General features: G+C 34.1%; 1 protein-coding gene and 1 pseudogene across 1 annotated transcript; both read right to left on the bottom strand.

The window, feature by feature from the left end:
• Positions 1-274: 274 nt before the first annotated feature.
• On the bottom strand, positions 275-1,277 carry LOC120137646 (annotated as a pseudogene).
• Positions 1,278-20,737: 19,460 nt separating this feature from the next.
• On the bottom strand, positions 20,738-23,502 carry LOC120137655 (F-box protein At5g49610-like). The gene is made up of 3 exons (XM_039153355.1): positions 23,431-23,502; positions 20,882-22,035; positions 20,738-20,808 (listed from the first exon to the last, which is right to left on the bottom strand). The coding sequence occupies exons 2-3, from the start codon at positions 22,014-22,016 to the stop codon at positions 20,756-20,758; spliced, it is 1,188 nt and encodes a 395-aa protein (XP_039009286.1). The 5' UTR covers positions 22,017-22,035; positions 23,431-23,502; the 3' UTR covers positions 20,738-20,755.
• Positions 23,503-25,338: the final 1,836 nt, after the last annotated feature.

Raw genomic sequence — 25,338 nt, 5'->3', positions numbered from 1 at the left:
ATCGTATCACCACGCCTAGTTGTAGCTGTCAACAAATATAGTAGAAATAAGTTATTAGTATCTCAAAATTTTCCTTCTAAAAGAAGTTGGGAGAGGGAAGTCAAAATAAATTATTACAAAATAACAAACATTCAAACTTAAATCTGTAAAGATGGATTAAGACATAAATTCAAACTTATTCAATATAGCCATTAACATGTGGTTCTTAACCATTTCAGCACCACAAATCATTCATTACAAACAGTTACTACTAGACAGCGTTAGCCGCTTTAACGTCTGAACACAAGCATCTTGATGAAAAGAAAATTACGAAAACATACAAAAGACACCGTAACCAAATATCATATCTTGGGACAGATCAGTAACCACCACCACGGAGGCGAAGAACAAGATGCAGAGTGGATTCCTTCTGGATATTGTAGTCGGCTAAAGTCCGACCATCTTCTAACTGCTTCCCAGCAAATATCAACCTCTGCTGATCTGGAGGAATCCCCTCTTTGTCCTGAATCTTTGCTTTCACATTGTCGATCGTGTCTGAGCTATCCACCTCAAGGGTGATGGTTTTCCCGTCAAGGTCTTCACAAATATTTGCATCCCTCCTCGAAGGCGCAAGACTAGATGCAGGGTTGATTCCTTTTGGATGTTGTAGTCTGCGAGAGTCCTCCCATCCTCAAGCTGCTTTCCAGCAAAGATCAACCTCTGCTGGTCAGGTGGGATACCCTCCTTATCTTGGATTTAGGCCTTCACATTGTCAATTGTATCAGAGCTCTCGACTTCTAATGTAATAGTCTTTCCTGTGAGAGTCTTTACAAAAATTTGCATGCCACCACGGAGACGTAACACCAAGTGAAGGGTAGACTCCTTTTGAATGTTATAGTCTACAAGGGTCCGACCATCTTCAAGCTGTTTCCCAGCAAAAATTAACCTCTGCTGGTCCGGTGGAATACCCTCCTTGTCTTGGATCTTAGCCTTGTCATTATCAATTGTATCGGAACTCTAGACCTCTAAGGTTATGGTCTTGCCAGTAAGTGTTTTCACAAATATCTGCATACCACCCCGAGGTGAAGGACAAGGTGCAGGGTGGACTCTTTTTGGATATTGTAGTCGGCAAGGGTTCTGCCATCCACTAGCTGTTTACCGGCAAAGATAAGCCTCTGTTGGTCCGGAGGGATCCCTTCTTTGTCTTGGATCTTGGCCTTGACATTATCAATTGTATCTGAGCTTTCGACCTCAAGGGTGATGGTCTTACCAGTAAGGGGGCGTTTGGATGGGGGAATGTGGGATTCTCCTGAGAATGGAATCCACATTTCCCGTTTAGTTTTACCGGGAATGTCATTTCCGGGAATGTCATTCCCGGTAATATTTTATTACCAATATTGGATTTTTTGATGTATATTACCGGGAATATCATTACCTCCCTTCCTTTAGGTATTGTAACATTACGGGCGTTTTGGACTAAAATGCCCTTAAATTTTTATTTTTTTTCAAAAATATCATTCTTCTGTCATTGAATAATAAAAATTCTACGAAGGTTAAATTACAAATTTATCCTTAAATTATTTTAGATTTACAAAAACAGTCTATAATTAAAATATTATATGAAGTTCAAGGGTTAAAATAAAATTTTACCCTTTCATTAAACCTTTTTTATATTTTTAATTTTATAAAAAAATTATATAAATATTATGAATTTAATTTTTTAAAGAAAATATATAAATATTTTACAACTTGTAATATTATACAAATATATAATAAAGACAATTTGGTCAAATATACATTCCAATAATCTTTTATTCCTTTAACCAAATACGGTAATCTTACATTCATGCTAAACCAACCAAACACAAAATACAACATTCCCAGTAATCCTATTCCCTGGTAATCTTTTATTCCCACTGGTAATCTTACATTCCGTGAACCAAACACACCCTTAATGGGTATTTAAATCCATGAACTCGTATAATATAATTAATTTAATTCTTTTTGTAAAAAAAAACGTATTTAATTGGATTTTTGAATTAGTAAATTATAAAAATTTATAAATAACATTTATTGTTAATATGCTAACGTAATATTGTTAACATAGTAATTATTGGCAAAACTGCCCAAATAATGTGGTTTGGGATTTTTTTTCCCAGAATAATCCACTTCTCGTATTATTTCCCCAACTAGGGTGTTTTTTACAGTATTTAAGAAATCTCGGCATCTTCAAGCCAACCAGGAAGACTTTCTCGGCGTCTTCAGGTAATCTTCAGGCAACTCAGAAGACTTCGGGAAATCATGGCGTCTTCTTTATTTTCTGAACCAAAGCAGCAAAATCTGCTGCATGGCGTGCAAAACAGCGTTGCATGCATGCATGCGTTGGGGACCGGGATGAATAATGGAGCACCGGGAAGCAGCGAAGCTATGCATGTTCAGCTGTGATCCCTCCTCGTCAGCTTCCACCCACGCAATGAGAAAGAGAGAAAGAAATAAAGGGTTATAAAACCCCAAAATCAAGCCAATATTTGAAAACCAAAGCAGCAAAAATCATCTCTTATCAGAATGCAGGAAGACCGCACCCATTTGGAGATCAATTCTCCAACTATCCAGTTTGAACAGACCCTTCTCGATCTGGACTGCTCTGTTCGAATGGGCATCTTCTTCCTGGAAAGGTAAATCGCTGCTCACTAGTGTATTGAAGCTCTCTTGGTGCACATTTAATTATATCATATGGGAGGAAAGGAATCGAAGGACATTCAAAGGAAAATGCAGGATTGACGAAGACATTATTAATACTATTAAGGAGTTATTAATACTATTAAGGAGATAGTTGGAACTATTCTTAGTAATAGGAATGTTAATAGATTAGATAGCATTAATTCTGATCTTTGTAATCATTGGGGTAATAAAACTTAAATTATCCAAAAAAAAAACAACAAAAATCGACCTTGATAAATATCAATATTTGAAACCAAAAACCTAGGGTTTACCCTAATCGGACCCAGATCCGTATCTAGAAACCACTCTGTGCTCAGGTCTCTCTCTTTCTCCTTCATTCTCTATATCTTCACTATTTTTCAACGTCTTTTGCTTTTTGTTAATTGAAAAGAGAATCTAGGTGTGTTCTGTGATGGAAGCTTTGTTGGCTGAGACTTTAGTTCTGGCTGGAAAGTATCTTGGTTGCCTTCTCATGTTGCTATATTTACTTCTAAAGTTCCCCCCCCCCACACTTTGAAACTTGTGTTGTTTGCTTCATTTACTATGTTTTACTTTTTGGGGTTTGTCCAAAAAAAACATTACATTTGTTTGTTTTTAAGGTTATGCTGCTTATAGTGTGTTCTTCCCCAACACATTTATTGAATTTGCTGGTTGACTTGACCCTCTCTTTGTCCCCATTGAGGTTTTTGAGATACAAAAGTGTTAGAATTACTACATTTTCTGTTATGAATTTGTACATTGGTTGTTAAGGGCAAGTTTTGTTTACAGCTATTGAAACTGTGTGGACCACCTGTTGGGTTCTTAAGTTTTCCTCCTATTTTTAGAATAGGCGTTTGTGGAAGACTTCAACTTGTTTGCACTTTTTCTTTCTCTTTTAATTGATTTCATTACGTTTTATTGCTTCTCAATGACTGAAGCTTTTACTTATATGAAATGGTGGTTTTTTCCATGTAAGTTTAGTTTAAGCTTTGGTACGATATTTACTATGTTCTACTTTTTGGGTTTGTCCCAAAAAAAACATTATTTTTAGTCTAATAATGGAGCAGCGTTGCTTTCCACGCCATGCAGGTAAATTTTGCTGCGTTGGGGACCGGGATGAATAATGAGTCATTATTAGACAAATAATGAAGCAAGAAATGTTATAAAATAGGGGAGCTGCAGCGGGAAATAGAGCATTTCAGTCCATGCATGCATGAGTTCTCGGTTGTTATGAAGTATATTTATAGTAGAAAAAATGGAGCATTTAGTATTTGTAGTATAACATTTTTTATTATAATGACGAAAAATAATACTTATTATAATGATAAAAAATAATGACACCATTAATTATCTATTAATAATTTGGGTAGGTTGATAGTTATTAATTATCCATTAATAACCTGGGTAGGTTGGTGGTTGGTTTGTTGACGCTATATTTTAATGAATGTGATTAATATTAGTAGTTGAATTAATATGATTAATATCCATATTTGAATGAATGTGATGAATATTAATTCAACTTAAAATTTATTAATTCAAACATATAAAACATTTATGACTCCTGTCGGTGTCGGGGTGTTGTTGAATAATAATGTTGAGGCGCACGTCGGTTTTTTTGTGGTTGTTCAAGAGTTTGTTCATCACAACCAACATGCTCATTCACTGAGGGCATATAATATGGTGTTGTAAATACATGCCCACACCACTATGCTCTCTCACCTGAGGACAAATACTCGTATTTGACATCATAGATGTCATCTGATCAAAATCATATGTTATTAGAATTAATTCACCGTTCTCAATTAAAATATATTATTCGATCATAATACCAGTGCTCCCAAATGACTAGAAATGTGTCGACCATCTAGCCTCAAAATAACATTTTCTTCTGTCATGCTTCAACAAATCTATAAAAAAAATTAAATATTTCAATAATTAAATAAAATTTAAACAAAAAATATGTTAAATCAAAAATAAATAGTCTAATTAATTTCTATTTACAATAAAAAATAAAACATTAAAATTTAAACTAAATTTACCAAACCACTCAAATACGATTTAATCTGTAAAATCAAAATAAATAGTCCAATAATTTATATTATCCAATAAAAATTAAAAATATAATTTAACCTAAACTTACCAAACTACTCAAATACAACTTAATATGTATGATCAAATAGGGAAAATGTTACCTCCAACTTCTTACTTTTAGCCTTAAGGCGATCAATTGACTGTCTTAACTCCTTCACTCAAGTATCAACTTTGGAAATCATGGACTGCAAGAACGAATAGTAGGATTATAACATTTGTATGGACTGAAGTGTTCCATTTTCCGATGTAAATAAAAAGAAACCGTAGGCAAAATATAATAAAGAAATGATTAAAAGAAAAAAAAATAAAGAAAACCATTAGAAGAGATATAGAAGGATTCCAGTATATTATGTTGAATCTAACTAAAAATCAAAATTTGTAGGGCCCACAGGCAGCAATGTCCATCACTGAACATTAAAGAATATGAAATTGTTCAATTGCAGACAACATACAATAGAAGGTATATTATTTTCTAGTAGCAAGAACATGTTAAATATCGTACCAAAGCTTAAACTAAACTTACATGGAAAAAAAACCACCATTTCATGTAAGTAAAAGCTTCAGTCATTGAGAAGCAATAAAATGTAATGAAATGAATTAAAAGAGAAAGATAAAGTGCAAACAAGTTGAAGTCTTCCACAAACACCTATTCTAAAAATAGGAGGAAAACTTAAGACCCCAACAGTTGGTCCACACAGTTTCAATAACTGTAAACAAAACTTGCCCTTAACAACCAATGTACAAATTCATAACAGAAAATGTAGTAATTCTAACACTTTTGTGTCTCAAAAACCTCAATGGAGACAAAGAGAGGGTCAAGTCAACCAACAAATTCAGTAAGTGTGTTGGGAAAGAACGCGCTATAAGCAGCATAACCTTAAAAAACAAACAAATGTAATGATTTTTTTGGACAAACCCCAAAAAGTATAACATAGTAAATGATCATATGTATAGGGTTAACTATACATATGATCATTTATGTTTGTACTTTGTTTACTTTTGGTCACTAATTTAAAAAAAAACAAGATATGATCACTTTCGTTTTCATTTAATTAAGATTTGGTCAACCCGAGTTAACTGTCATTAATAGCAGATAAATATTTTGATATAATCACATATTTGGTCCATGTTATTTACATATTCTCTCAATTTAGTCATACTTTTAATAAATAAAAATAAATTTAATCCTCTAATCTAATGTTGTCACACGTCATGCCACGTAGGTGTGTTCAAAAATACCCGACTTGACCCGTCAACCCAGTTAAAATATCATGTATTTATAATAAAAATGCTCGATTTTTGGGTTAGGTACCCGACTCGCTATTTTTTTTAGTTTTTATGTCGTGCTTGGATCACAAAATATTCCTTAACCGGGTACCCGCCGACCCGATATCCAATTTATTAGATTTTTTATTTTTATTTAATATTAAATTTTTATTCATAATTCTCAAATTATTTCACTCTAACATTCTAAAATCCTAATTTCTTAAATTTTGACACCATAACATTCTAAATTCTTAATTTCTTAAATTATTTCACATTAACATTCTAAATTGTTTTTTAAATATTTATTTTAACTTTGAAACATTTGAAATTTAATTATATTTCTTTATTTTAATTTTTAATAAAGTTTATTTCAATTATATAATTTGAATTTCTAAACTCTATGTGTGGATTATATATATTATAGACTTTTAAATTTTATAATTTTTCTATATAATTTTTTTTAAAAAATAATATAATTTAAAGAAAAAATAAAAAAATTATGAACCGGTACCCATAACCCGGATTATATATAATATAATTTTATATATATTAACTTAAAAATATTTTATATTAACTTATTAAATATATTTTATTATAAACTTAATTTAAAAATATTTTATTTTCATTTAAAAATATATATTTTATGTTAAAATTTAGGGTAAACTACTCAGTTGACCACTTAACTATGTAGCCCTTTTACTTTGGCCACCGATCTTTCAATTTTGTCAATCACACCACTTAACTATTTAATTTGTTCAATCAGCCCACTAACCATTAATATTTGATGAAAATGTTGATGTGGCAGTTAAAAGAATTAGTATATTTTTACATTTAGTCCTTCGTATTTATATATTCTCTCAATTTGGTCATAATTTAAATATAATTTAATAAATTAACTATTCAATCAGGATCTGACCTGTGTCAGCACATGAAGATGACAAGTGTCATTAGTGACATGTGTCAATATATGATTGGAGGATTTTTTTATTAATTTAAATTTATTTAATTAAATAATTTTTCTATCCATTTAGGAGGTGACACATGTCATCACCTCGATTGGATAGAAAATAAAAAGATGAAATGTCTTCTTGGGTGGAATTGAACCTAGGACCACAAGAATAAGCAAACATACACAAACCACTAGGACAAACCCCACTTTGGCTACTAAAATTACTTGATTTTGTATATAGTTATTACTATTCTGAACTTTATTTCTTCACCAAACATTATTCGCTTTATTTTCCAAAATTTAAAAGAAAATATTTTAAATAAAATAATAATAATTTTAATTCTATTAAATTTTTATTTTGAATGATTATATATAAATTTTACATTCTCAATATATAGTATATTTTATTAAAATATTTTTTTACATTTGCTTTATTTTTTATTTTATTTTTGGACCAAGATGAACATATATGGATTCAAAAATCTTGATCGGACTGGATACATTTCAAAGATCGTAATACGAAGTTCTTTCACTTGAGAGCCATCACTCGTCGTCGACAAAACACGATTCATAGCCTCAAACTAGGAAATGGTGAATGGTGTGACGATGAAACTACTTTGAGGGAAGAAACTATTTTTTCTTTGCCAAATTATTTACTTTGGATGTTATCTCATCGGGCACTTATCCAATTTCAGGCAAGTTCCCTCCCCTCCCTGTTTCGATTGTTTCAAACCTGACTGTGACTCCCTCTGAGGAGGAAATTAAAGCTGCGTTATTTTCTATGGTTCACCTCAAAGCCCCAGGTATCAATGGGTTTCATGCCCATTTTTATCAACAAAATTGAGACATTGTGAAGCCTTCAATCTGCACTATGGTCCACTTGGCTTTTTCTCATCATGCCATCGACCCCAGCCTTTATCGCACAATGCTCGCTCTTATTCCGAAAGTAAATCACCCTGAGACTTTCGTTGATTTTTGCCCTATCAGTCTATGCTCGATCCTATACAAGCTTATCACAAAGATTGTGGTCGGGAGACTCCAAAAAGTCATCCCTCTTTTGGTTGGCCCCCACCCAACCAGTTTCATCAAAGGAAGAAGCATAACGGAGAATGTTATTATTATCTAAGAAATGATTCATTCTATGCAATCTAAGAAGGGAAAGACTGGTTGGATGGCTATAAAGGTCGATCTCTAAAAGGCGTTTGATCAAGTCTGTTGGAACTTCATAAAAGAAACTCTCTCCGACGTAGGTCTTCCTCGTCCCTTGATTGACTTAATTATGCAATGTATTACATCTCAAAAAAAGTGCAGGTACAATGAAATGACATTCTGTCGCAACTGTTCTTCGGGTGGGCCATGAATTGAATTTCGACTTAAATAAATGTACTAGAGTCGCTACCGATCATTTATTATTTTCTTTTGAAATAAAAAAATTTTAGGTTGACTGGACACCTCGATTTATCTTCTTATCTGATTTTCGTTTTACCAGAAATATGTTGGGTTCGGGAGTCAGTTACAGTCGAGGAAGGATTAGCACCCCTGTACTGCCCTTTCGGTATCAATTTAATTTTTCGGTTGTCTTAATTGTGAAAATTAAAAGTTATATTGAAATTTAAAGACTCGATTCGAATAACTTACCTTTATTCGATGCAAATTGCCTCTTTTAATAAAAGGTATAAAAAACAAAGTTAACTAATAAAAAGGGTTAGAATAAAACAAATAAAAATTGAATTGAATTGAATAAAAATAAAAATAAATTAAATAAAATGGGTTAAACCGTGAAGAATTTAAAATTAAGAACCAAACTGATATTATTTAAAAGTTGCAAGAAATAATATGAAGTTAGAGGGGATAATTTGTAAAATATAAGAATATTAAACAGGGATTAAATTGAAATAATTCAAAATTCAAAGACAAAATTACAACAGGTGACCAAAATGAATTACACTTCAAACTTACAAGGGTTGCAGAAATAATTTAAGAATCTACTATTTGCACTTTAGTCCTCCGTATATATAACCCTAAAACTTAAAAATTCACATTCTCACCCATTTGCTAAAACAATTCCCCTCCCTCAATGAAAACTCTCTCAACTTTCCATAGCCGGCCATTGGCCGCCTTGGTGGCCATAACCGCCTCCGCTCCGTCGCTTTGGCCATCGCCACCGGTGGTCAGGAAAATCCAAACCACCCCCTTTTGAACCCTTTTAACTTCTCGAGGCTGAAGCCGACCCCCAAACTCCCAAAATAAGCTTTGATCGGCGTAAATCTAACAAACAAGTTTCGATTTTTCTTACCTTCTTGAGGAAAACGTTTCGTTTTTCGATGCTTTCCTTCTGACGCCGCCCTTGATGGTCATTGTTCCTTTCGATGTGAAAAAGATTTGGCTTTTTCTACTTTTGATAGTATTTGGATGGGTTGCTTGGTTCGATTTCTTTGTTATTTCATGTACTGTTTGTTTTTTAGTTTCGAGTAACTCTTGATGTGTTGTTTTATGATGTTCTTACTGTGGCTTTTGTTGTTCTGGTGATGTCTTTATGTTGTTGGTTGTTTGCTTGTTCGCTCAGGTGTTTTCTCGATCTTGGTTCCTTGTTTCTCTCGGCGTTCATCGAGGTATTTATAACCCCCTCATTGAGGTTTACTTTCGGTGGCTTCGGGGTTGTTTACCTCGTTTCTTGATTTTCTCAGGGTTGAGGGTTGTTGCTTAACTGGCTAAACGAGATGGGCCAGTCCCGATTTAGATGGGATTCTTCAGCTTGATTGCTTTTTGGCCAAAAATTTCAGCCGAAAATTTCGCTTGGTGCGTGACCCTTGCTGTCACCGATCGCCTGGTATTCTCTTGATGTTTAATGGTCATTGAATCAGGTGGCCAGACCCAACGACTGACATCTTGCAGAGCCTTTGCTAAGTTTGTAACCCTAATAAAATATTATAAATACTATAGCCAAAGTCAAACACTAATAAAATATCATAACCAACCAGATAAAGATTAAAATGTAAACAAATAAAAGTATATGCTCAAAATAAAATTCTACAAAGTTTCATTAATGACTAAAATGTAAAGGTTACAAATGAATAAGGACCTACAATGTGATTTACCCTAAAAATATGAGCAACACGGGTGAGGTTCTCAACATGCAGGGACCAAACATGCTATTAGCCCCTTAAGACTTTGAAAACAAGGGAATGGGGTGCCAAAACGACAACGTTTCGTGCTTTATATATAACCCCAACCCAAGCCTAATTCCCTCAACTCCCCACATTTCTTCATTCACTTCAAAAAAAAAGAGAGAGAATGAAAGAGAGAATTCTCTCAACATCCCCCTTCACCAGGGAAGAAAATAGTCATCGCTGGCGAAGCTCACGACAGAGCTCGAGGTGGCGGATTGCGGCTGGAGCAACCCAAACAACCCCAACACCTCTCTCTCGACACTCTCAACCCATAACCTTAAGCCTTTTAACCTAAAACTCACCCAATAAACCTAGATCTACCGATTTACCTTTCGAAAACCCCAGAAATCGGTGACCCCCTAGCTTCCTCATTTGAACCGAGGTAAGGCTTATACCTTTTTCTTCTTCTTTCTCTCTGTTGCTTGTATGATTTTTTCCTTTCAATGTATTTTTTCCTTTGGTATTTGGTTCAATTTTTTCACTGAATGCTCCTAAGTTTTTTTCAATTCTCTCCTCTTCACTGAATGAGTCCCCTTTGTCTTCTATTTGTTCTTTTTATCCTCTTATTTGTGATGGATTTGGTACAGACTGGTGGATTGACAACCCCAGATCTTGCCTTAATATTTTTTTGATTTTATCTATTTTTTCCACTGTTTGATGGACTCTCGATCACTGTAGGTGATAGCTGCGGCTGAAATGGTCGGAGATGGTAGATCCAGCAGGCGACGACGACAGAGGAAACTACCTAGGGTTATGATGAAACCCTAGGTGAGTCGGGTCGGGTCGGATCATGATGACTATCTGTTGTTGGGTTGTATTAGTTGGTTCTTGACTGCTTTAGGGCTGCTAAGTTGAATTTGGCTCCGGGATTGGGTTTCAAGTCTGTTGGGTTAGCCTCCTGGTGGGCTTGTATTTGGGCTTCAAATGGCCTGCAAAATATGTAATATATTAATTAATAATAATATAATAATAATAATAAATAAATAAATAATAAAAAATATCTAGACAAAAATGGGTGTCTACAGCTGCCCCTCTTTGCACATTCTTGTGTTAACAAGAATAGGGCAAAGATGACAATACAACATTTTTTTGTCTGGTTCTCTTTCTTTTGCCTATAAATTGGATATGTGTATTGGTGGGGGACGACACGGCTCATACTCGATGAAGAGGTCCGGTCGTCTGAGGGTGACACAACTCCTACATGATGAGGAGATATGGTCGGGGGATGACACTACTCATACGTGATGAAGATTTCTTAGTCATCTTTAGGAAGGGTGATAGCTCAGTTCCTACGCGATGTGGACGACAGGTTATATGGGGTGACACGGATCCTACGTGATGAGGAGGTCTGGTCAGTGGATGACACGAATCATACGTGATGAAGAGTTTTGGCCATCTTTAGAAATGATAACACGGTTCCTACGTGATGAGGACGGCTGGCCATCTTTAGGGATTATGGTTTCAAGAGAAATCGACTAAAAGATTTGTTTCAAAAGAAACAGACTCAAAGATTTGTTTCAAGAAAAAACAAACTCAAAGATGATGTGTTTCAAAAGCAACTGTCTCGAAAGAGACAAAATTCGTTTCAAGGGAAACGACTCAAAGATGATGTTTAAAGGAAACTGTCTCAAGCGAGACAAAATTTGTTTTTAAGGGAAACATTCTCAAAGATCGGTGCTTCATGGGAAACTGCCTCAAATGAGACAAAATTCATTTCAAGGGAAACGATCTTAAAGATGTTAAATTTTGTTTCCAAAGAAACAGACTCAAAGATGGGTTACGTCTTAAGTGAGACGAAATTTGTTTCAAAGGAAACAATCTCTAAGGTTGGTTTTTAATTAGAAACTGTCTCAAGAGACAAAATTCATTTTTAAGAAAACTGTCTCAAGCGATACACAATTTGTTTTTAAGAAAACTATCTCAAGCGAGACACAATTTGTTTTTAAGAAAACTGTCTCAAGCGAGACACAATTTGTTTTTAAGAAAACTGTCTCAAGCGAGACACAATTTGTTTTTAAGAAAACTGTCTCAAGTGAGACAAAATTTGTTTTTAAGAAAACTGTCTCAAGCGAGACAAAATTCATTTTAAGATAAAAAGATTCAAAGATTATCGATTTTGTTTATAGGGAAACAATCTTAAAGGTGTTTGTTTTGTTTCAAAGCAAATAATTTCAGGATTTGTGTTTAAAGGGGAACTATCTCAAGCGAAACGAATCGGTTTTGAAAATCTCAAGTGAGATTAATTTTGTTTCAAGTACAACAAATTTAAATTTGTATCTCAGAAAAAATGTCTCAAACGAGACGAAATTTGTTTTGAGAGAAATTGTCACAAGTGAGACAAAATTTGTTTTAAAATTCTCAAAATTTGTGAAAAATGTCTCAAGCGAGATAGAATTTTGTTTCAAGAAAAACACCCTCAAAGGCGATAGAAAGTCTGTTTCTTCCTACATGTTGAGGAAATGTCTTGATTGTTGACTTCAGGAAGTCAAATCATTGCTTCTTTCAGTTAGAGACATCTGGTCATTTCCAAGCTTTGATTTCCTGAGAGATCAAAATGATGCATTTTTTACTGACTATCTTGGATGTTATAATGGATGTCAATATGAAATTTATTTAATTTTTTTATTGAATTTGTCCTCAAGTGAGGAGAAAATATGTCTTTAATACACATGATGATAAATGTTTGATGCAAATTTTATGTATCACGTATGTATGTGTATGTATATTTGTATTTATGTGTTGATGTACGTTTTTCTCAATATATAAGGAGAATGGTTGCGAGAGCAGTCTTCACTCTATCTTTGATTCAGTTTGTCTTCATTTCCACCAGGGTGTACTCTTGCAAACCTCAACTTGAGACAATTTGTTTTCCTTGCCCCATCAAATTTTGCCCCAAAAATTTATCTTCTCTTGCCCCAGCTTCGATCTTGAGCTTCAGAGAGATATTCGTTGAATTCCAAGATATGCCTCCAGAGAGATTATCTTGTTTGAAAATGTCTTCGGCCTCACAATTGGAGCAAATCATAAAATATGAATTCATTGAATATCAAAAATCAAATGCTCTTTTAATCTTTGATAGCTGCAAATATTTGACAAATATCAAGATCAAAAGGTTGGTTTTGAGGTTAGCTACCTAAACTCTAGGGTTTATTTCCTCCATTTGGTCATCGTGAAAATCATGGCATGCCCATCTTTCTTTGTTTGGCATTTTGATTGGAAGCGGACAAAATGTCGCAACTAGCATGGTCAATTGCTAGACTTTTTATAACACTTCTATTTCAGTTCTCTGAAATCTTCCATTTGTTTAAGCTTTATAGACTCACCTAGTCAAGGTAGTGTAGAAATATCAGTCTAAAAATGAGATTTCTGAGTTCTCGTGTGAAGTTGACTATAACAGGTGTTCCTCAACTCCCTTAGTCCATATTCACTGAAACTCCTTATTTAGTAAATTTGATTTTAATTTGCCAATGTTTGGCTAGCTGAATTCAACTTTATTGTACATATATATTTTATAATTACCTTTATTCGGCTAGCTGAAGGGTTCATATCATCACAAAGCCTTCGATTTGACAGCCACAATGGAGCATACACCGGATTGCCAAGTACCCGATGAATGTCATGGTTTGAATGTAATATATTCATAAAGCCAGAGCTTTCGAGTTTCCTCTATAACCAATTGCTTTAGCGGAATAGCTCAGCTTTATTGTATACATATAATATATATATATATTGGGTATACGGATTCCATTTCTTAATCTTGTTGAGGAAAACCTGTTATAGTCCTGGTGTTTGTTGAAAATCAGAAAATCTCATCATTAGAGTTTAATTCCCAAGCAACTGAACTAAACTATATTCATCTACTTGACCATTCCATCTGAGAAGATCATGATCATCATTGAACATCATTAACGGAAGTAGAAACCAATTAGTTTTGCAATCTCATGTGCTGATTGCCCCATTTTTCTGCTCCTGACACATACCTGAATGCCAAAATGATTGACTGTACATATAAGGATAGAGGTAGCTTGGTTCCTTCAAGAGAAGTGTACGCATTCTGATATATATTTAGACTAGGATCAAGGGGTCCTTGTTTTGTATGGGTTCAATCTTGTTATTTGTCATAGATTTACAACCTTAATTATTAAAAAGCTTTTAATTAAGATCATATTCAAAGAATTCAAAATTAGAATTTGCTCATTGCTCATTTCCTCATAAGGAAGCATTTTATTTAAAATGTTCAAAAGTCAAGTGATTTACAAACATTTAAGCATAAGAATTACAAAAGAAAAACAAATTCAAACAAGATGATATACATGAGAATGCAACAAAACTATTGATGGATGCCCCAACTGACTCCTGATCAGAATGCCCCACTATTCATTGAAAGTCAATGCCCCTGAATTGAACATATATTGGACCTTGCACTTTAATGCCCCACAGTTCTCAGTGGTGTGCCCTGAACTCCCAATATGATAGCTGCATATAGCATTTATATCATGGCCTTCAGGATATGGAGCCTCTCTTGGTCTAGACTGAACTGGAGTCACAAGTTTCTTCTCAATTAGCGTTGGAAGTAATTCCTCATATGTCATCGAAATTGGATTGATGCGTGTCTTTTCATGGAATGCCTTATGAGGTTTGATCCCCAGACTTGTTAGATAAGATCGTACAACGTTAATCTCAGCTCTTTCCTCAATGTTAATACTGCTAGTGACTCCAATCTGGCCATTCGTGACAGCTCTCTCGATCATTTCTCCACACATAACGATGTCAGAGAAACTCTTGGTGGTAGCTCTTATCATGTAGTCGATATATGGAGACTTCAATGTATCGATGAATAGAGTAATGAACTCTCTTTCAGTCATTGGTGGATGTACTTGAAATGCGACGTCCCTTCATCGTTGAGCATATTATTGGAAGCTCTCATCATTCTTCATCTCCATATTCTACAGCGTTGTTCTATCAGGGGCCATATCAATCATGTGCTTGCATTGGCCCAGAAAGGCACTAGCCAAATCCTTCTAGAAGTGGCCTTGAGTATGACTCAGTTGATTATACCACCTTGAAGCAGGTCCAATCAAACTGTCTTGGAAGTAGTAGATCAACATCTGATCATTGTTGATGTACCCAGTCATCCTTCGAATAAATATCGTGAGATGGGTATTAGGACAACTGGTTCCATTATATTTTTCAAAATCGGGCATCTTGAATTTGGGTGGAAGCACTAAGTCAGGAACTAAGACTAGTTTGGTTGCATCCATTTCATCGTGAGAGCTCTGTCTTCTCATTCCCCAGAATGTCTCTCTACACCACTTTTTCAAAGTCTCAGGGATCTCATTGTTGGCTCTCTTCATCTTATCAGGATTTGACATGCTAGGGTTAGTAGAATGATCCCGAGGACCTAACACAATTGCACGAGTTCTAGTGGTGGAGAAGCCTACTTGGTGGCTAGGAATCCTGTTGGGCAAAATTAGTGGTTATAAACTAGATTGTGCCTTAACACATTCAATTGTTTCACGGGTCAAGGAAATCTTCTCTTTGCCTTTTTCTAGGTTGAGATCAATCATTTTTACGACTATTTGGCCAACTAGGTCTTTTTGGTTTTGCAAGATACGATCCATGGTGGTCTTTTGCATCTGCTCCATTTTAACCTCCCACTCTGCTTGCATCTTTTGCAAACTCTCTTCCAGCTATTTCTTCAAATCCTCAAATTGTGTATCCATTCTCAATATTGTGTGAATGCAGTTGCACAGTTAGAGGCGATTCTTCAAAGTTCCCCACGATTTAATGCATGTAAAAATGTTTAAATGAATGTTATGCAGAATGTAAAGATGCAAATGCAAATGCAAAAATGTTGATTCCAACGATGAATATCATAGAATAATTTTCACCAGAGGTAAAAATCTTCATATTATAAGACATTCCACTTTACAGACATGCCTTCGCTTAGATGTTGAATCTGAAGTGGGTCGATCCTTCGTCTCGGATCTTCGTCCCCGAAAATGATGCCCCTCAAATGTTCTGTAACCTAACTCCATTAATGCCCAGCGGTGTTGAAGACTGTGCGTCAATCCTTGATGATTAGCGTTGAAATGATTGTAGATGAGAATCTACTGTTGGATTACTCTTCGGATCAGTGGATCATCTTTCCAGTCTCAAATGTTGTACGATCTTTGAGCAAGCCTCAATCTGGTACTCTGAACTTCTTTCAGCCCTCGATGTATGTCTGTGTATGCGACTGCTTGATTGAAAATTTTTATTTTTCTTGTGAAAATTTTCTCTCGAATATCCCCTTGCTGATCAATATTTGTGCATTATGTTATGACGATGCAATGCAATGCAAAGAATGATGAAAAATGACACAAACAAAAGAAACGAAATAAGTTAGTATACACAAACAAAAGAAAAGAAATTAGTTAATACAGGTAAGACAATCGATACAAGTAAAAATGTTATTCAAAGATGAATATAACACCTACCCCATCATGATATCTACCCGAACATGCTTTAATTAAATAACATTCCTACCCGGACATGCTATCTACTCAAAATGATTAATCAAGAAATTAATCATAACCATATGGTATCTAATTCGCATGCTTTTATTCAAAAAAAATTTAAAGTAAAAAGGAAAAGTTCAAAAACGCTCCTCCTTTGTGTACACCTATTTTGGGTACCTACTGACAGACAGAGGCTCAACATGCCTATACCTAAGGTGACCACTCTACGGTTCACTATATGCATGGCTTCAGCTCTAATAGGAAATAGGTACTCAAATTATCCTTGATGTCGGTGCCCCCTTGGGCTGCCAAACCCTCGGTCCTCACTCATTACAGGTTCGAACAGAACGAGTTCAACTCGATGGGATTCACTGCCTTATACCCATACGAGGAATAAATCCCTATGAAGGTATAAGGCATGTATCCCATGGGTTATTTGCCAAAACTCATACGAAGAATAAATTCTTACGAGAGGAAAGCAATCACCCCGATTAAATTGAAATGAAGCTCGTGTCTAGAGCTTATGTTATGCAAATGCACCTGATGTGTGTGAAGAGGAGCATACCTACCTTTGACTCAAAAACGGAAAAGAGAACAAATTCGATAAAAACTTGGACAAAGTTGAAAAGCAAAAATTAAAATGTTAGTATGACAATTAACAATGAATCAATTAAAACCTTCAATAAACGGGTCATAAGTTAACTAAAGACTTGAACTCGTAATTTCCACCAAACGACAATGTGTAAGCGACCTACAGCCCGACTCTTTAAAAAAAGTCCCCAGCGGAGTCTCCAAGCTGTCATAACCATTTTTTCGTAAAACAATTAAATATTATTTTAAAAAACAATTATGACTTTTATTTTGAAAAATCAGTGATTTTGGATTGATTTGGATTAAATTGAAATGGAGTCCCCATCGACCTTTGGGTTAGGTAGGTCGAATACCTAAAAACGTCTTTTAAAACAATTTTAAGAAAAAACATTTTATAAGACAAAATTTGGTCTGCATCACAAAAGATTCGATTAAATGGATTTAGGAGTCAGTTACGTGTGGTGAAGGATTAACACCCCCACAACGCCAAAAAACCGGTACCGTGTCGCTTACACGTTGTTGTAATGGTGGAAATTACAAATCAAATATAAAGTTAAAAGATGATACGTTTATTGAACATTGTTTAATTTACTTCGAATTAATTAATGTTAAGGAAAATTCTTTAACTTGAAAAGAAATCTCGAAATTAACAATCTTTTGTCAGAAAAGCTATTTCGACTATTTCTTATCCATAAAGAATATTCCCTCTTTGATACAATGCGAATCGAATATAAATTGAATATTGACATTTGACATAAAATAAAATAAATCGCTATTTAAAAACGTGTATTGCATTGTACAACGTGAAATAAAATGAATTAATTAACTAAAATAAAATCCATTTATTTCAAGTCCCATATCGTTCGAACGTCGTGTCAGATTGTACCACTTCGATCAAGTGATACTTTCCACGCCCGTTCTACAAACACGTGTTCTTGAAATATTAGGATAATATTTAAATAAAGAATTACAATGGAAATAAATACGAATAGAAGTATGCGAAATAAAATATTTACAACAAATAGAGTTAAGCATAATTTAACATATGATATAAATGAATACATAACATATAAAATGTACATACATAAAGAATTGACATACAAGCAAATTAATATTACAAATCGAAATAAAATAACCAAAAAATAAGTATTTTAAATTACAAGGACCAAAATAGCAAAAACATACACTCAAAGGACCGAAATAGTACAAACAAGAATTTAAAGGACTAAAATAGCAAAAATAAAAACTTAAAGGGCTAAAATAGTAAAAATAGAAACTTAAGGGGCTAAATAACAAATGCAGACATTTAAAGGACTAAAATAGTAAAAATAGAAAATTAAGGGACTCAAATGATATTAGCAGAAACTAAAAGGGTTAAACAGTAGTTACAAAATAAACTAAGGCCCGAATCGAAAATGTTACATAATACAAGACCAGATATGTAAATAACCCGTAAATAATATACATGACTAAAATAAAATAAACCAGAATCCTAAAGGGTCAAACAATAATTAAACCAAATACCAAACAGTGACCAAAATACAATATTTACAAATATTAGTGCCAAATTCGAACATCTATAAAAATATACAACACATGCTACCAGTGACTAAAATGAAACTATTATAAATACTATAGCCAAAGTCAAACACTAATAAAATATCATAACCAACCAGATAAAGACTAAAATGTAAACAAATAAAAGTAGATGCTCAAAATAAAATTTCACAAAGTTTTATTAATGATTAAAATGTAAAGGTTACAAATGAACAGGGACCTACAATGTGATTTACCCTAAAAATATGAGCAACACGGGTGAGGTTCTCAACACGCAGGGACCAAACATGCTATTATCCCCTTAAGACTTTGAAAACACGGGAATAGGATGCCAAAACGGCAGCGTTTCGTGCCTTGTATATAACCCCAAACCCAAGCATAATTCCCCCAACTCCCCTTATTTCTTCCTTCACTTCAAAAAAAAAAAGAATGAGAGAGAAAATTCTCTTAACATCCCCTTTGCCGGGGAAGAAAAGGGTCGCCGCCGGTGAAGCTCACGGTAGCGCACGGCGGCCGGAACAACCCTAACATCTCCCTCTCGACACTCTCAGCCCATAACCTTAAGCCTTTTAAGCTAAAACTCACCCAATAAACCTAGATCTACCAATTTACCTTTCGAAAACCCCAGAAACCGACGACCCCCTAGCTTCCTCCTTCAAATCGAGGTAAGGCTTCTACCTTTTTCTTCTTCTTGCTCTCTGTTGCTTCTCTGATTTTTTTCTTTTCAATGTATTTTTTTCCTTTGGTATTTGGTTCAATTTTTTTCACCGAATGCTCCTCGGTTTTTTTCAGTTCTCTCCTCTTCACCGAATGAGTCCCCTCTGTCTTCTATTTGTTCTTTTTATCCTCTGATTTGTGATGGATTTGTATGATGGATTTGGTGCAGACTAATGGATTGACAACCCCAGATTTTGCCTTAATATTTTTTCTTATTTTATCTACTTTTTCCACTGTTTGATGGACTCTCGGTCACTGTAGGTGATAGCGGCGACAGAAACGGTCGGAGATGGCAGATCTAACAGGCGCGCGGCGGCAGAGGAAGCTACCTAGGGTTATGATGAAACCCTAGACGATTCGGGTCGGGTTGGATCTTGATGGGTATCTGTTGTTGGGTCGGGTTGGGTTGTATTAATTGGGTCTTGACTGCTTTGGGGCTGCTAAGTTGAATTGGGTTCCGAGATTAGGCTTCATGTCTGTTGGGTTAGCCTCCTGATGGGTTGTATTTGGGCTTCAAATAGCCTGTAAAATATGTAATATATAATAATAATAATAATAATAATAATAATAATAATAATAATAATAATAATAAATAAGCAAAATATGTAATATATAATAATAATAATAATAATAATAATAATTAAAATAATAATAATAAATAAATAATAATAAAAAAGACCCGGATAAAAACAAGTGTCTACAAGATATATTAACATTGGTGTATTTATTATAATCATTATACTGACATTGGTTATATCTCGTAAAGTAACAATGACGATCAATAAAACAGATGGATTTTCAATTCTTTACGGTTTCAGCTGTTCATTTGAGCTTTCGTTGGCACATTCTTTTTCGTTTTTACCCGGCTTCTGAAAATAATTTTCATGTTCGTAACTCGAAATTTGACGCTCAACAAAAACTATAACATCACACCTGTGAAATAAACATTGGTTTTCTTCAACAAAGATTTGTCGGAATAAGTCACCAGCATACAGCAGATGCACAAACAAACTTACAACATTGCGAAAACGAAAGATAAAGAAGATAAACATCATCGGCCCTGGAGAAGGATTTCATGGCATGACGAAGAAGGCGATATCCCAATCCTCGGAAGCTTTGGTCTGCAATTAATAAACAACGACAGTTTGGATTCAGAGTTTAAGGTGGATACAATACAAAACATTTACAAAATCAAAATAAGGACGGCAGATACACAAGAGCGAATCGAGAGCATGTCATATGCTTCTTTGGGATATGTATTCAATCGTAGGATCGATCCGTCCACCACCTGCAAAAGCAGCAGCTACAATGTTGATATCATATATCACATACGGATCTAATCAGTAAAACTAACGACTTACAAGAAAGAAGGCTTTCGGTGTATGTGAAAGCGACAGGAAAATTCGTTTCAAACATCCTTGGTAAATAAAGCTCCCTCCAAAACCTGTACTCCGAATCATAGATATGGTACTGGCTTGAAGTTATGACAAAAAGGTCATTCTCCATTGCAACTACAAATTCAGCACATTCATCATTCGAGAAGGGGACGATATCTCTGCATTTCAGTTCCCATTTAGGCTCGTTCCTGCTGTCGAGAATCCATATATTCATGATCTCATCCTCATCATGTACAGAAACTAGGGATAAACAGCCTTTGAGATTAACCAAGTATGAGTGCTCTGTGACATCTCCTGGAAGGTTAATGGTTCCAAACGTCTCATCTAAGTCAACCGTAAGGATCGAGCCCGGAATTAATGGATCTTCATCCAAAGCAATAAACCAATATATCTTTCCATTGACGAAAACATGGTTGGACCCCAGGGGGCTATGGCTAGAATGCATTGGACAGTATGGTACACGACCTATGACACTCCAGGATCCAGTGCTCGATGAATATACCTCACATTGTCGACTATTGCGGGATGGATGTTTAGCTAGGGATATGAACTTGGCAGAGAAAAACCGAAATATCTTGTATTCATTGATTTTTGGACCAAAAGCAACCCCGATGGAAGGCTTTTCATTGGACAGGCTACCTCTCGGAATTAATAGAGCCTTTTTTGTAACAGGGTTGCAGATACGGATTTCCAGATCGATTTCATCATCAACTACCCTTCCCGAGTCCGCTTTCCACGGATAGTTCATACAACAGAGTAAACCATCAAAAGAACAAATGATTGTAATCGGAGAAAAGTTCTCACAATACGGGAAGCTCAACCTTTTATCAATTTCACCGTTGTTATCCACAAAAAATAACTCCATCAGCACATCCATGAATGGGTAAACTATGTAAAACGAGTTTTTCCGAGACCGGAGTAGCTGCTCGTCAATGAAAGCCTGACTACTTATCAACCAGTTCCAATGCTTGCAAATGGATTTGCATACTAAAATTGACTTAATCGGAAGCCTCGAAAGTATATTGACAAGCACGTTTTCTGCACACTCTACTTCGTACCACTTATCACGATAAACACATTCACCACCGGTTTCATCCATTTCTAATTCTTTTCACCTCCTTCATCCAATAAGAAAACTACACATGTAGCAGATATCAGTACTTTTTCGGTTAACAAATACTGAGATCAACGATACCCCAATATTCAGACATTATAATGGACACATTCACCACTGGTAAGATAGCAGAACGCACAATTTTCCTACCCAACAAAAATTTTATCATGAAAAAAATAAGGAAACAGATAGAAGAAAATTTGCATGCTCTACGGATTGAAAATTCATTTACTATTCAATGAATATCATTATCATTCCGTTCAGGACACAACTGTCCAGTGCACTACAGACATAATTTTCGTAGATTGAACTAGAGTTCGTTTGTTTCACTGAAAATATTTTCCAGAAAATATTTTCCGTAAAATGAATTACATCTTCTGGAAAGCATTTTTTGAAAAATATTTTATGGTTTTTGGAAGATGTTATGTAAACCATTTTTCACTAGTTGATAAATTTTTAAAAAATATTATTATTATAAAACTTAATATTATTATTTAAAAAATTAGAATAATTTATTTAATACTATTTATGCCAATATTATTTCTATAATTTTATAAATAAAATATTAATTCTAGTATATTCTGTTAAAATAAAAATATGATAAATTATATTGAATATCTATAAAAATAAAAATATTATATTATATTTTAAAATTATTAATAAATATATTTAAGGAATTTTTAATATTAGTAGACTATTATATTAATATTAAATACATAAATAAAAGTATTCACTATTAATAATTCAATAATATTATTTTTAAGAAATTAATAAATAATATATCTTTTATTAATAATTTATTATATATTATTAAAATGAGAATATAATAGTATCATTTATTATTATAATACAATTGAGTATATTATTGTAATAATATTATAATTATATTATATTATTAAAAATATTAATAAATATATTTTAAGTGTGTTAATAATTGATATTTTTATTAAAATATACTAAAATATCATATTAATATTAATTTATAAAATAATATTGTTTTGAGTACTTATGCTTTGAAGCGAAAAGTTTGGAAAATGACGAAAAATTAAACCGTAAGTCATTTTCTAGAAAATACAAAGGAAATTCTGTTGACAAGGAAAATGTTTTACATTAACCAATATGTTTTCCTCCAATCAAACACTAAAAAGTGAGGAAAACGTCTTCCGAAAAATGTTTTACGTGAAACAAACGGACCTAAAACAGCATTTTTCTTTTCCCTGTAGTTTCCGGGTGGATTAAATTACACTATGAACACATCACCTGTCACATTCAGAATCGTGGACTCAATCTCATCAGTCCAATACATGCATCGACTAGACACACTAACAACATAATCGATGCATCAGCATGGAACAATAAAATACATGAGAAAAAAGCAGGAGGAAAATAACACACTTACCACAACATTGCTCCTCGGCAATTTCGTGCCTATTTTTGTATATTGCCAATAAAATCACCGTTTTCTTCAAATATAATCTCGAAATTTCGGTTATAAACATGCAGCAATCTTTAGAGAAAATTGTGACCAACAAAGTTAACAATATTATATAGCCTTGATTTAAATAACCAAGAGCCCGATGACTGCAACAAAGGGGTAAGGTTAGCCACAAATCAAATTTCTAATTAAGAATCCACATCAGTCCGGCAATTTTAAATTAAAACGAATCAAATTGAGGAAGATCTGAATTTTAGATCTTTTACGCAAGGAGAAGTTTGCAATCTAACAAACAAGGCAGCAGCAATACTTCATCTCTCACCCTAAGGAGATATATAGGAGTTCATGCAGGGCTATGCACTGGAATAGACATCACAGAATCCCAAGAGGAAAAAGCGAACACTAAAGTGGTTAATTTTCTACTAAACTTTGCTGCATTAGAATCAGTAAAAATGTAAATTTTTTACCTTTTCTCACTGCTAGAAACTGACAACCAAATATGTCATTGTTGGCAAATGACAACTCAATCCATATGAATAGTTTTGGAAGCATCTACGAAGAGGATATAACCGACGACTTTCCTACATGTCATAATCATCTAAATCAAGGTACATTCATATAACCAAAAATTGAAGTCCGAAAATATCATACCCTGATTATTTTCAACAATTTCCGAGGTCAGCCATCATCTCCGTGTTCAAAGAGTTGAATATGAACACATTCATGTGGAAAATAGAAGTCGGTCTAATAGACAAGTTTATTAGTCAATAAGTCTCTTCAAAGCCATTCTTAATTCGTAGAGAAACAAATGTAAAAACAGAGAAAGGGTTATCCATTTCGGAATACGGAAAATCACTTAAAAAGAATAAAGGCATAACTCTTGCACACAATGAAACAAACTGAGAACAATACCTCCAATAGTGTCTTCCAAACTTCAGATCTCTCTTTTATAGTTTTTTTAGGAATACTTTCCGAATAAAAAACAATTGTTTAAAGCAAACCCTTTTTTTTTTCTCTCTCGGTTTTTTGTCTCAAGCCGGCTTCCTCACTGAGGTTGAGGGTATTGTTTGAATCATAGCTCCAGAGTAAGCTACAAAGGCTTAGGCTAAATCATATTTTATTGTCATGTAATATCAGCAAATATATGCAGCCGCTGCACACTCATGCATCAGGAAAATATACCTAATGACAAAAGTAAGCAATTAGGTACATTGTAGTTGGTACAGGCAAAATTCATTACCTTCCACACTAACAAACCTGTCATGCAAGATCAGAGGTACTACCGAGTCAATTTTCATAATACGAACTGGTCCCTTTTTATTTCCAAAAATGCTTCTAGTGATAAATATGCAACATTACTTCCTTTCTAAATCTAGACAAGCCTGAAACAGAAACATATAAGTATATTTTTTTTGACACTAAGAATCTTCTTACTCGTTCTTTTTGCATTAACAAAGCAGTTCGATTAACACTTCCTTAGTCTGAGCTAGCACAATCTTCATTGGTAAACCCCATATAAATTTTGGCATTGGCACACTATGTAATTTGGGCTCGGGAATGAGTGTCGGAGACCCATATGTGTCCAACATGGATATGCTCAAAATTATTTTTTTCTAAAAGTTTCTCAATGTATTTCAAAGGTCATATCACCAACTTATGCCCGGATGTGTCGGAGAAGGATGCTTAAAAAGAATGAAGAGTCGGCGAAACATACTAATGGAGTCAGATTTTAAACTTTCATCTTAAATGTGGTTTGATCAGAATATCATATAGATAACTAAGAAGAAGAAAATCATTCCCCATATCCATTTTTCAATCTTAAATCTTATGCAAATTGTCCAAATCTAAAATTTCCTTTCAAAATGTAAAAAT

Source organism: Hibiscus syriacus, unplaced genomic scaffold, assembly GCF_006381635.1.
Source record: "Hibiscus syriacus cultivar Baekdansim isolate YM2019G1 unplaced genomic scaffold, ASM638163v2 tig00002078_pilon, whole genome shotgun sequence".
In the NCBI taxonomy this organism is placed as follows: Eukaryota; Viridiplantae; Streptophyta; class Magnoliopsida; order Malvales; family Malvaceae; genus Hibiscus; species Hibiscus syriacus.
Note: the sequence above shows the minus strand (reverse complement) of the source record. Positions and strands in the feature narration are given on the sequence as shown.

What these genes read in the sequence shown, in the direction of transcription:
- LOC120137655 (XM_039153355.1), bottom strand. Translation starts at nt 22,016, where the DNA reads ATGGATGAAACCGGTGGTGAATGTGTTTATCGTGATAAGTGGTACGAA. An exon ending in CACCGAAAGCCTTCTTTCTT is followed by an intron (nt 20,809 to 20,881) that starts GTAAGTCGTTAG and finishes CTGCTTTTGCAG; the next exon opens with GTGGTGGACGGATCGATCCT.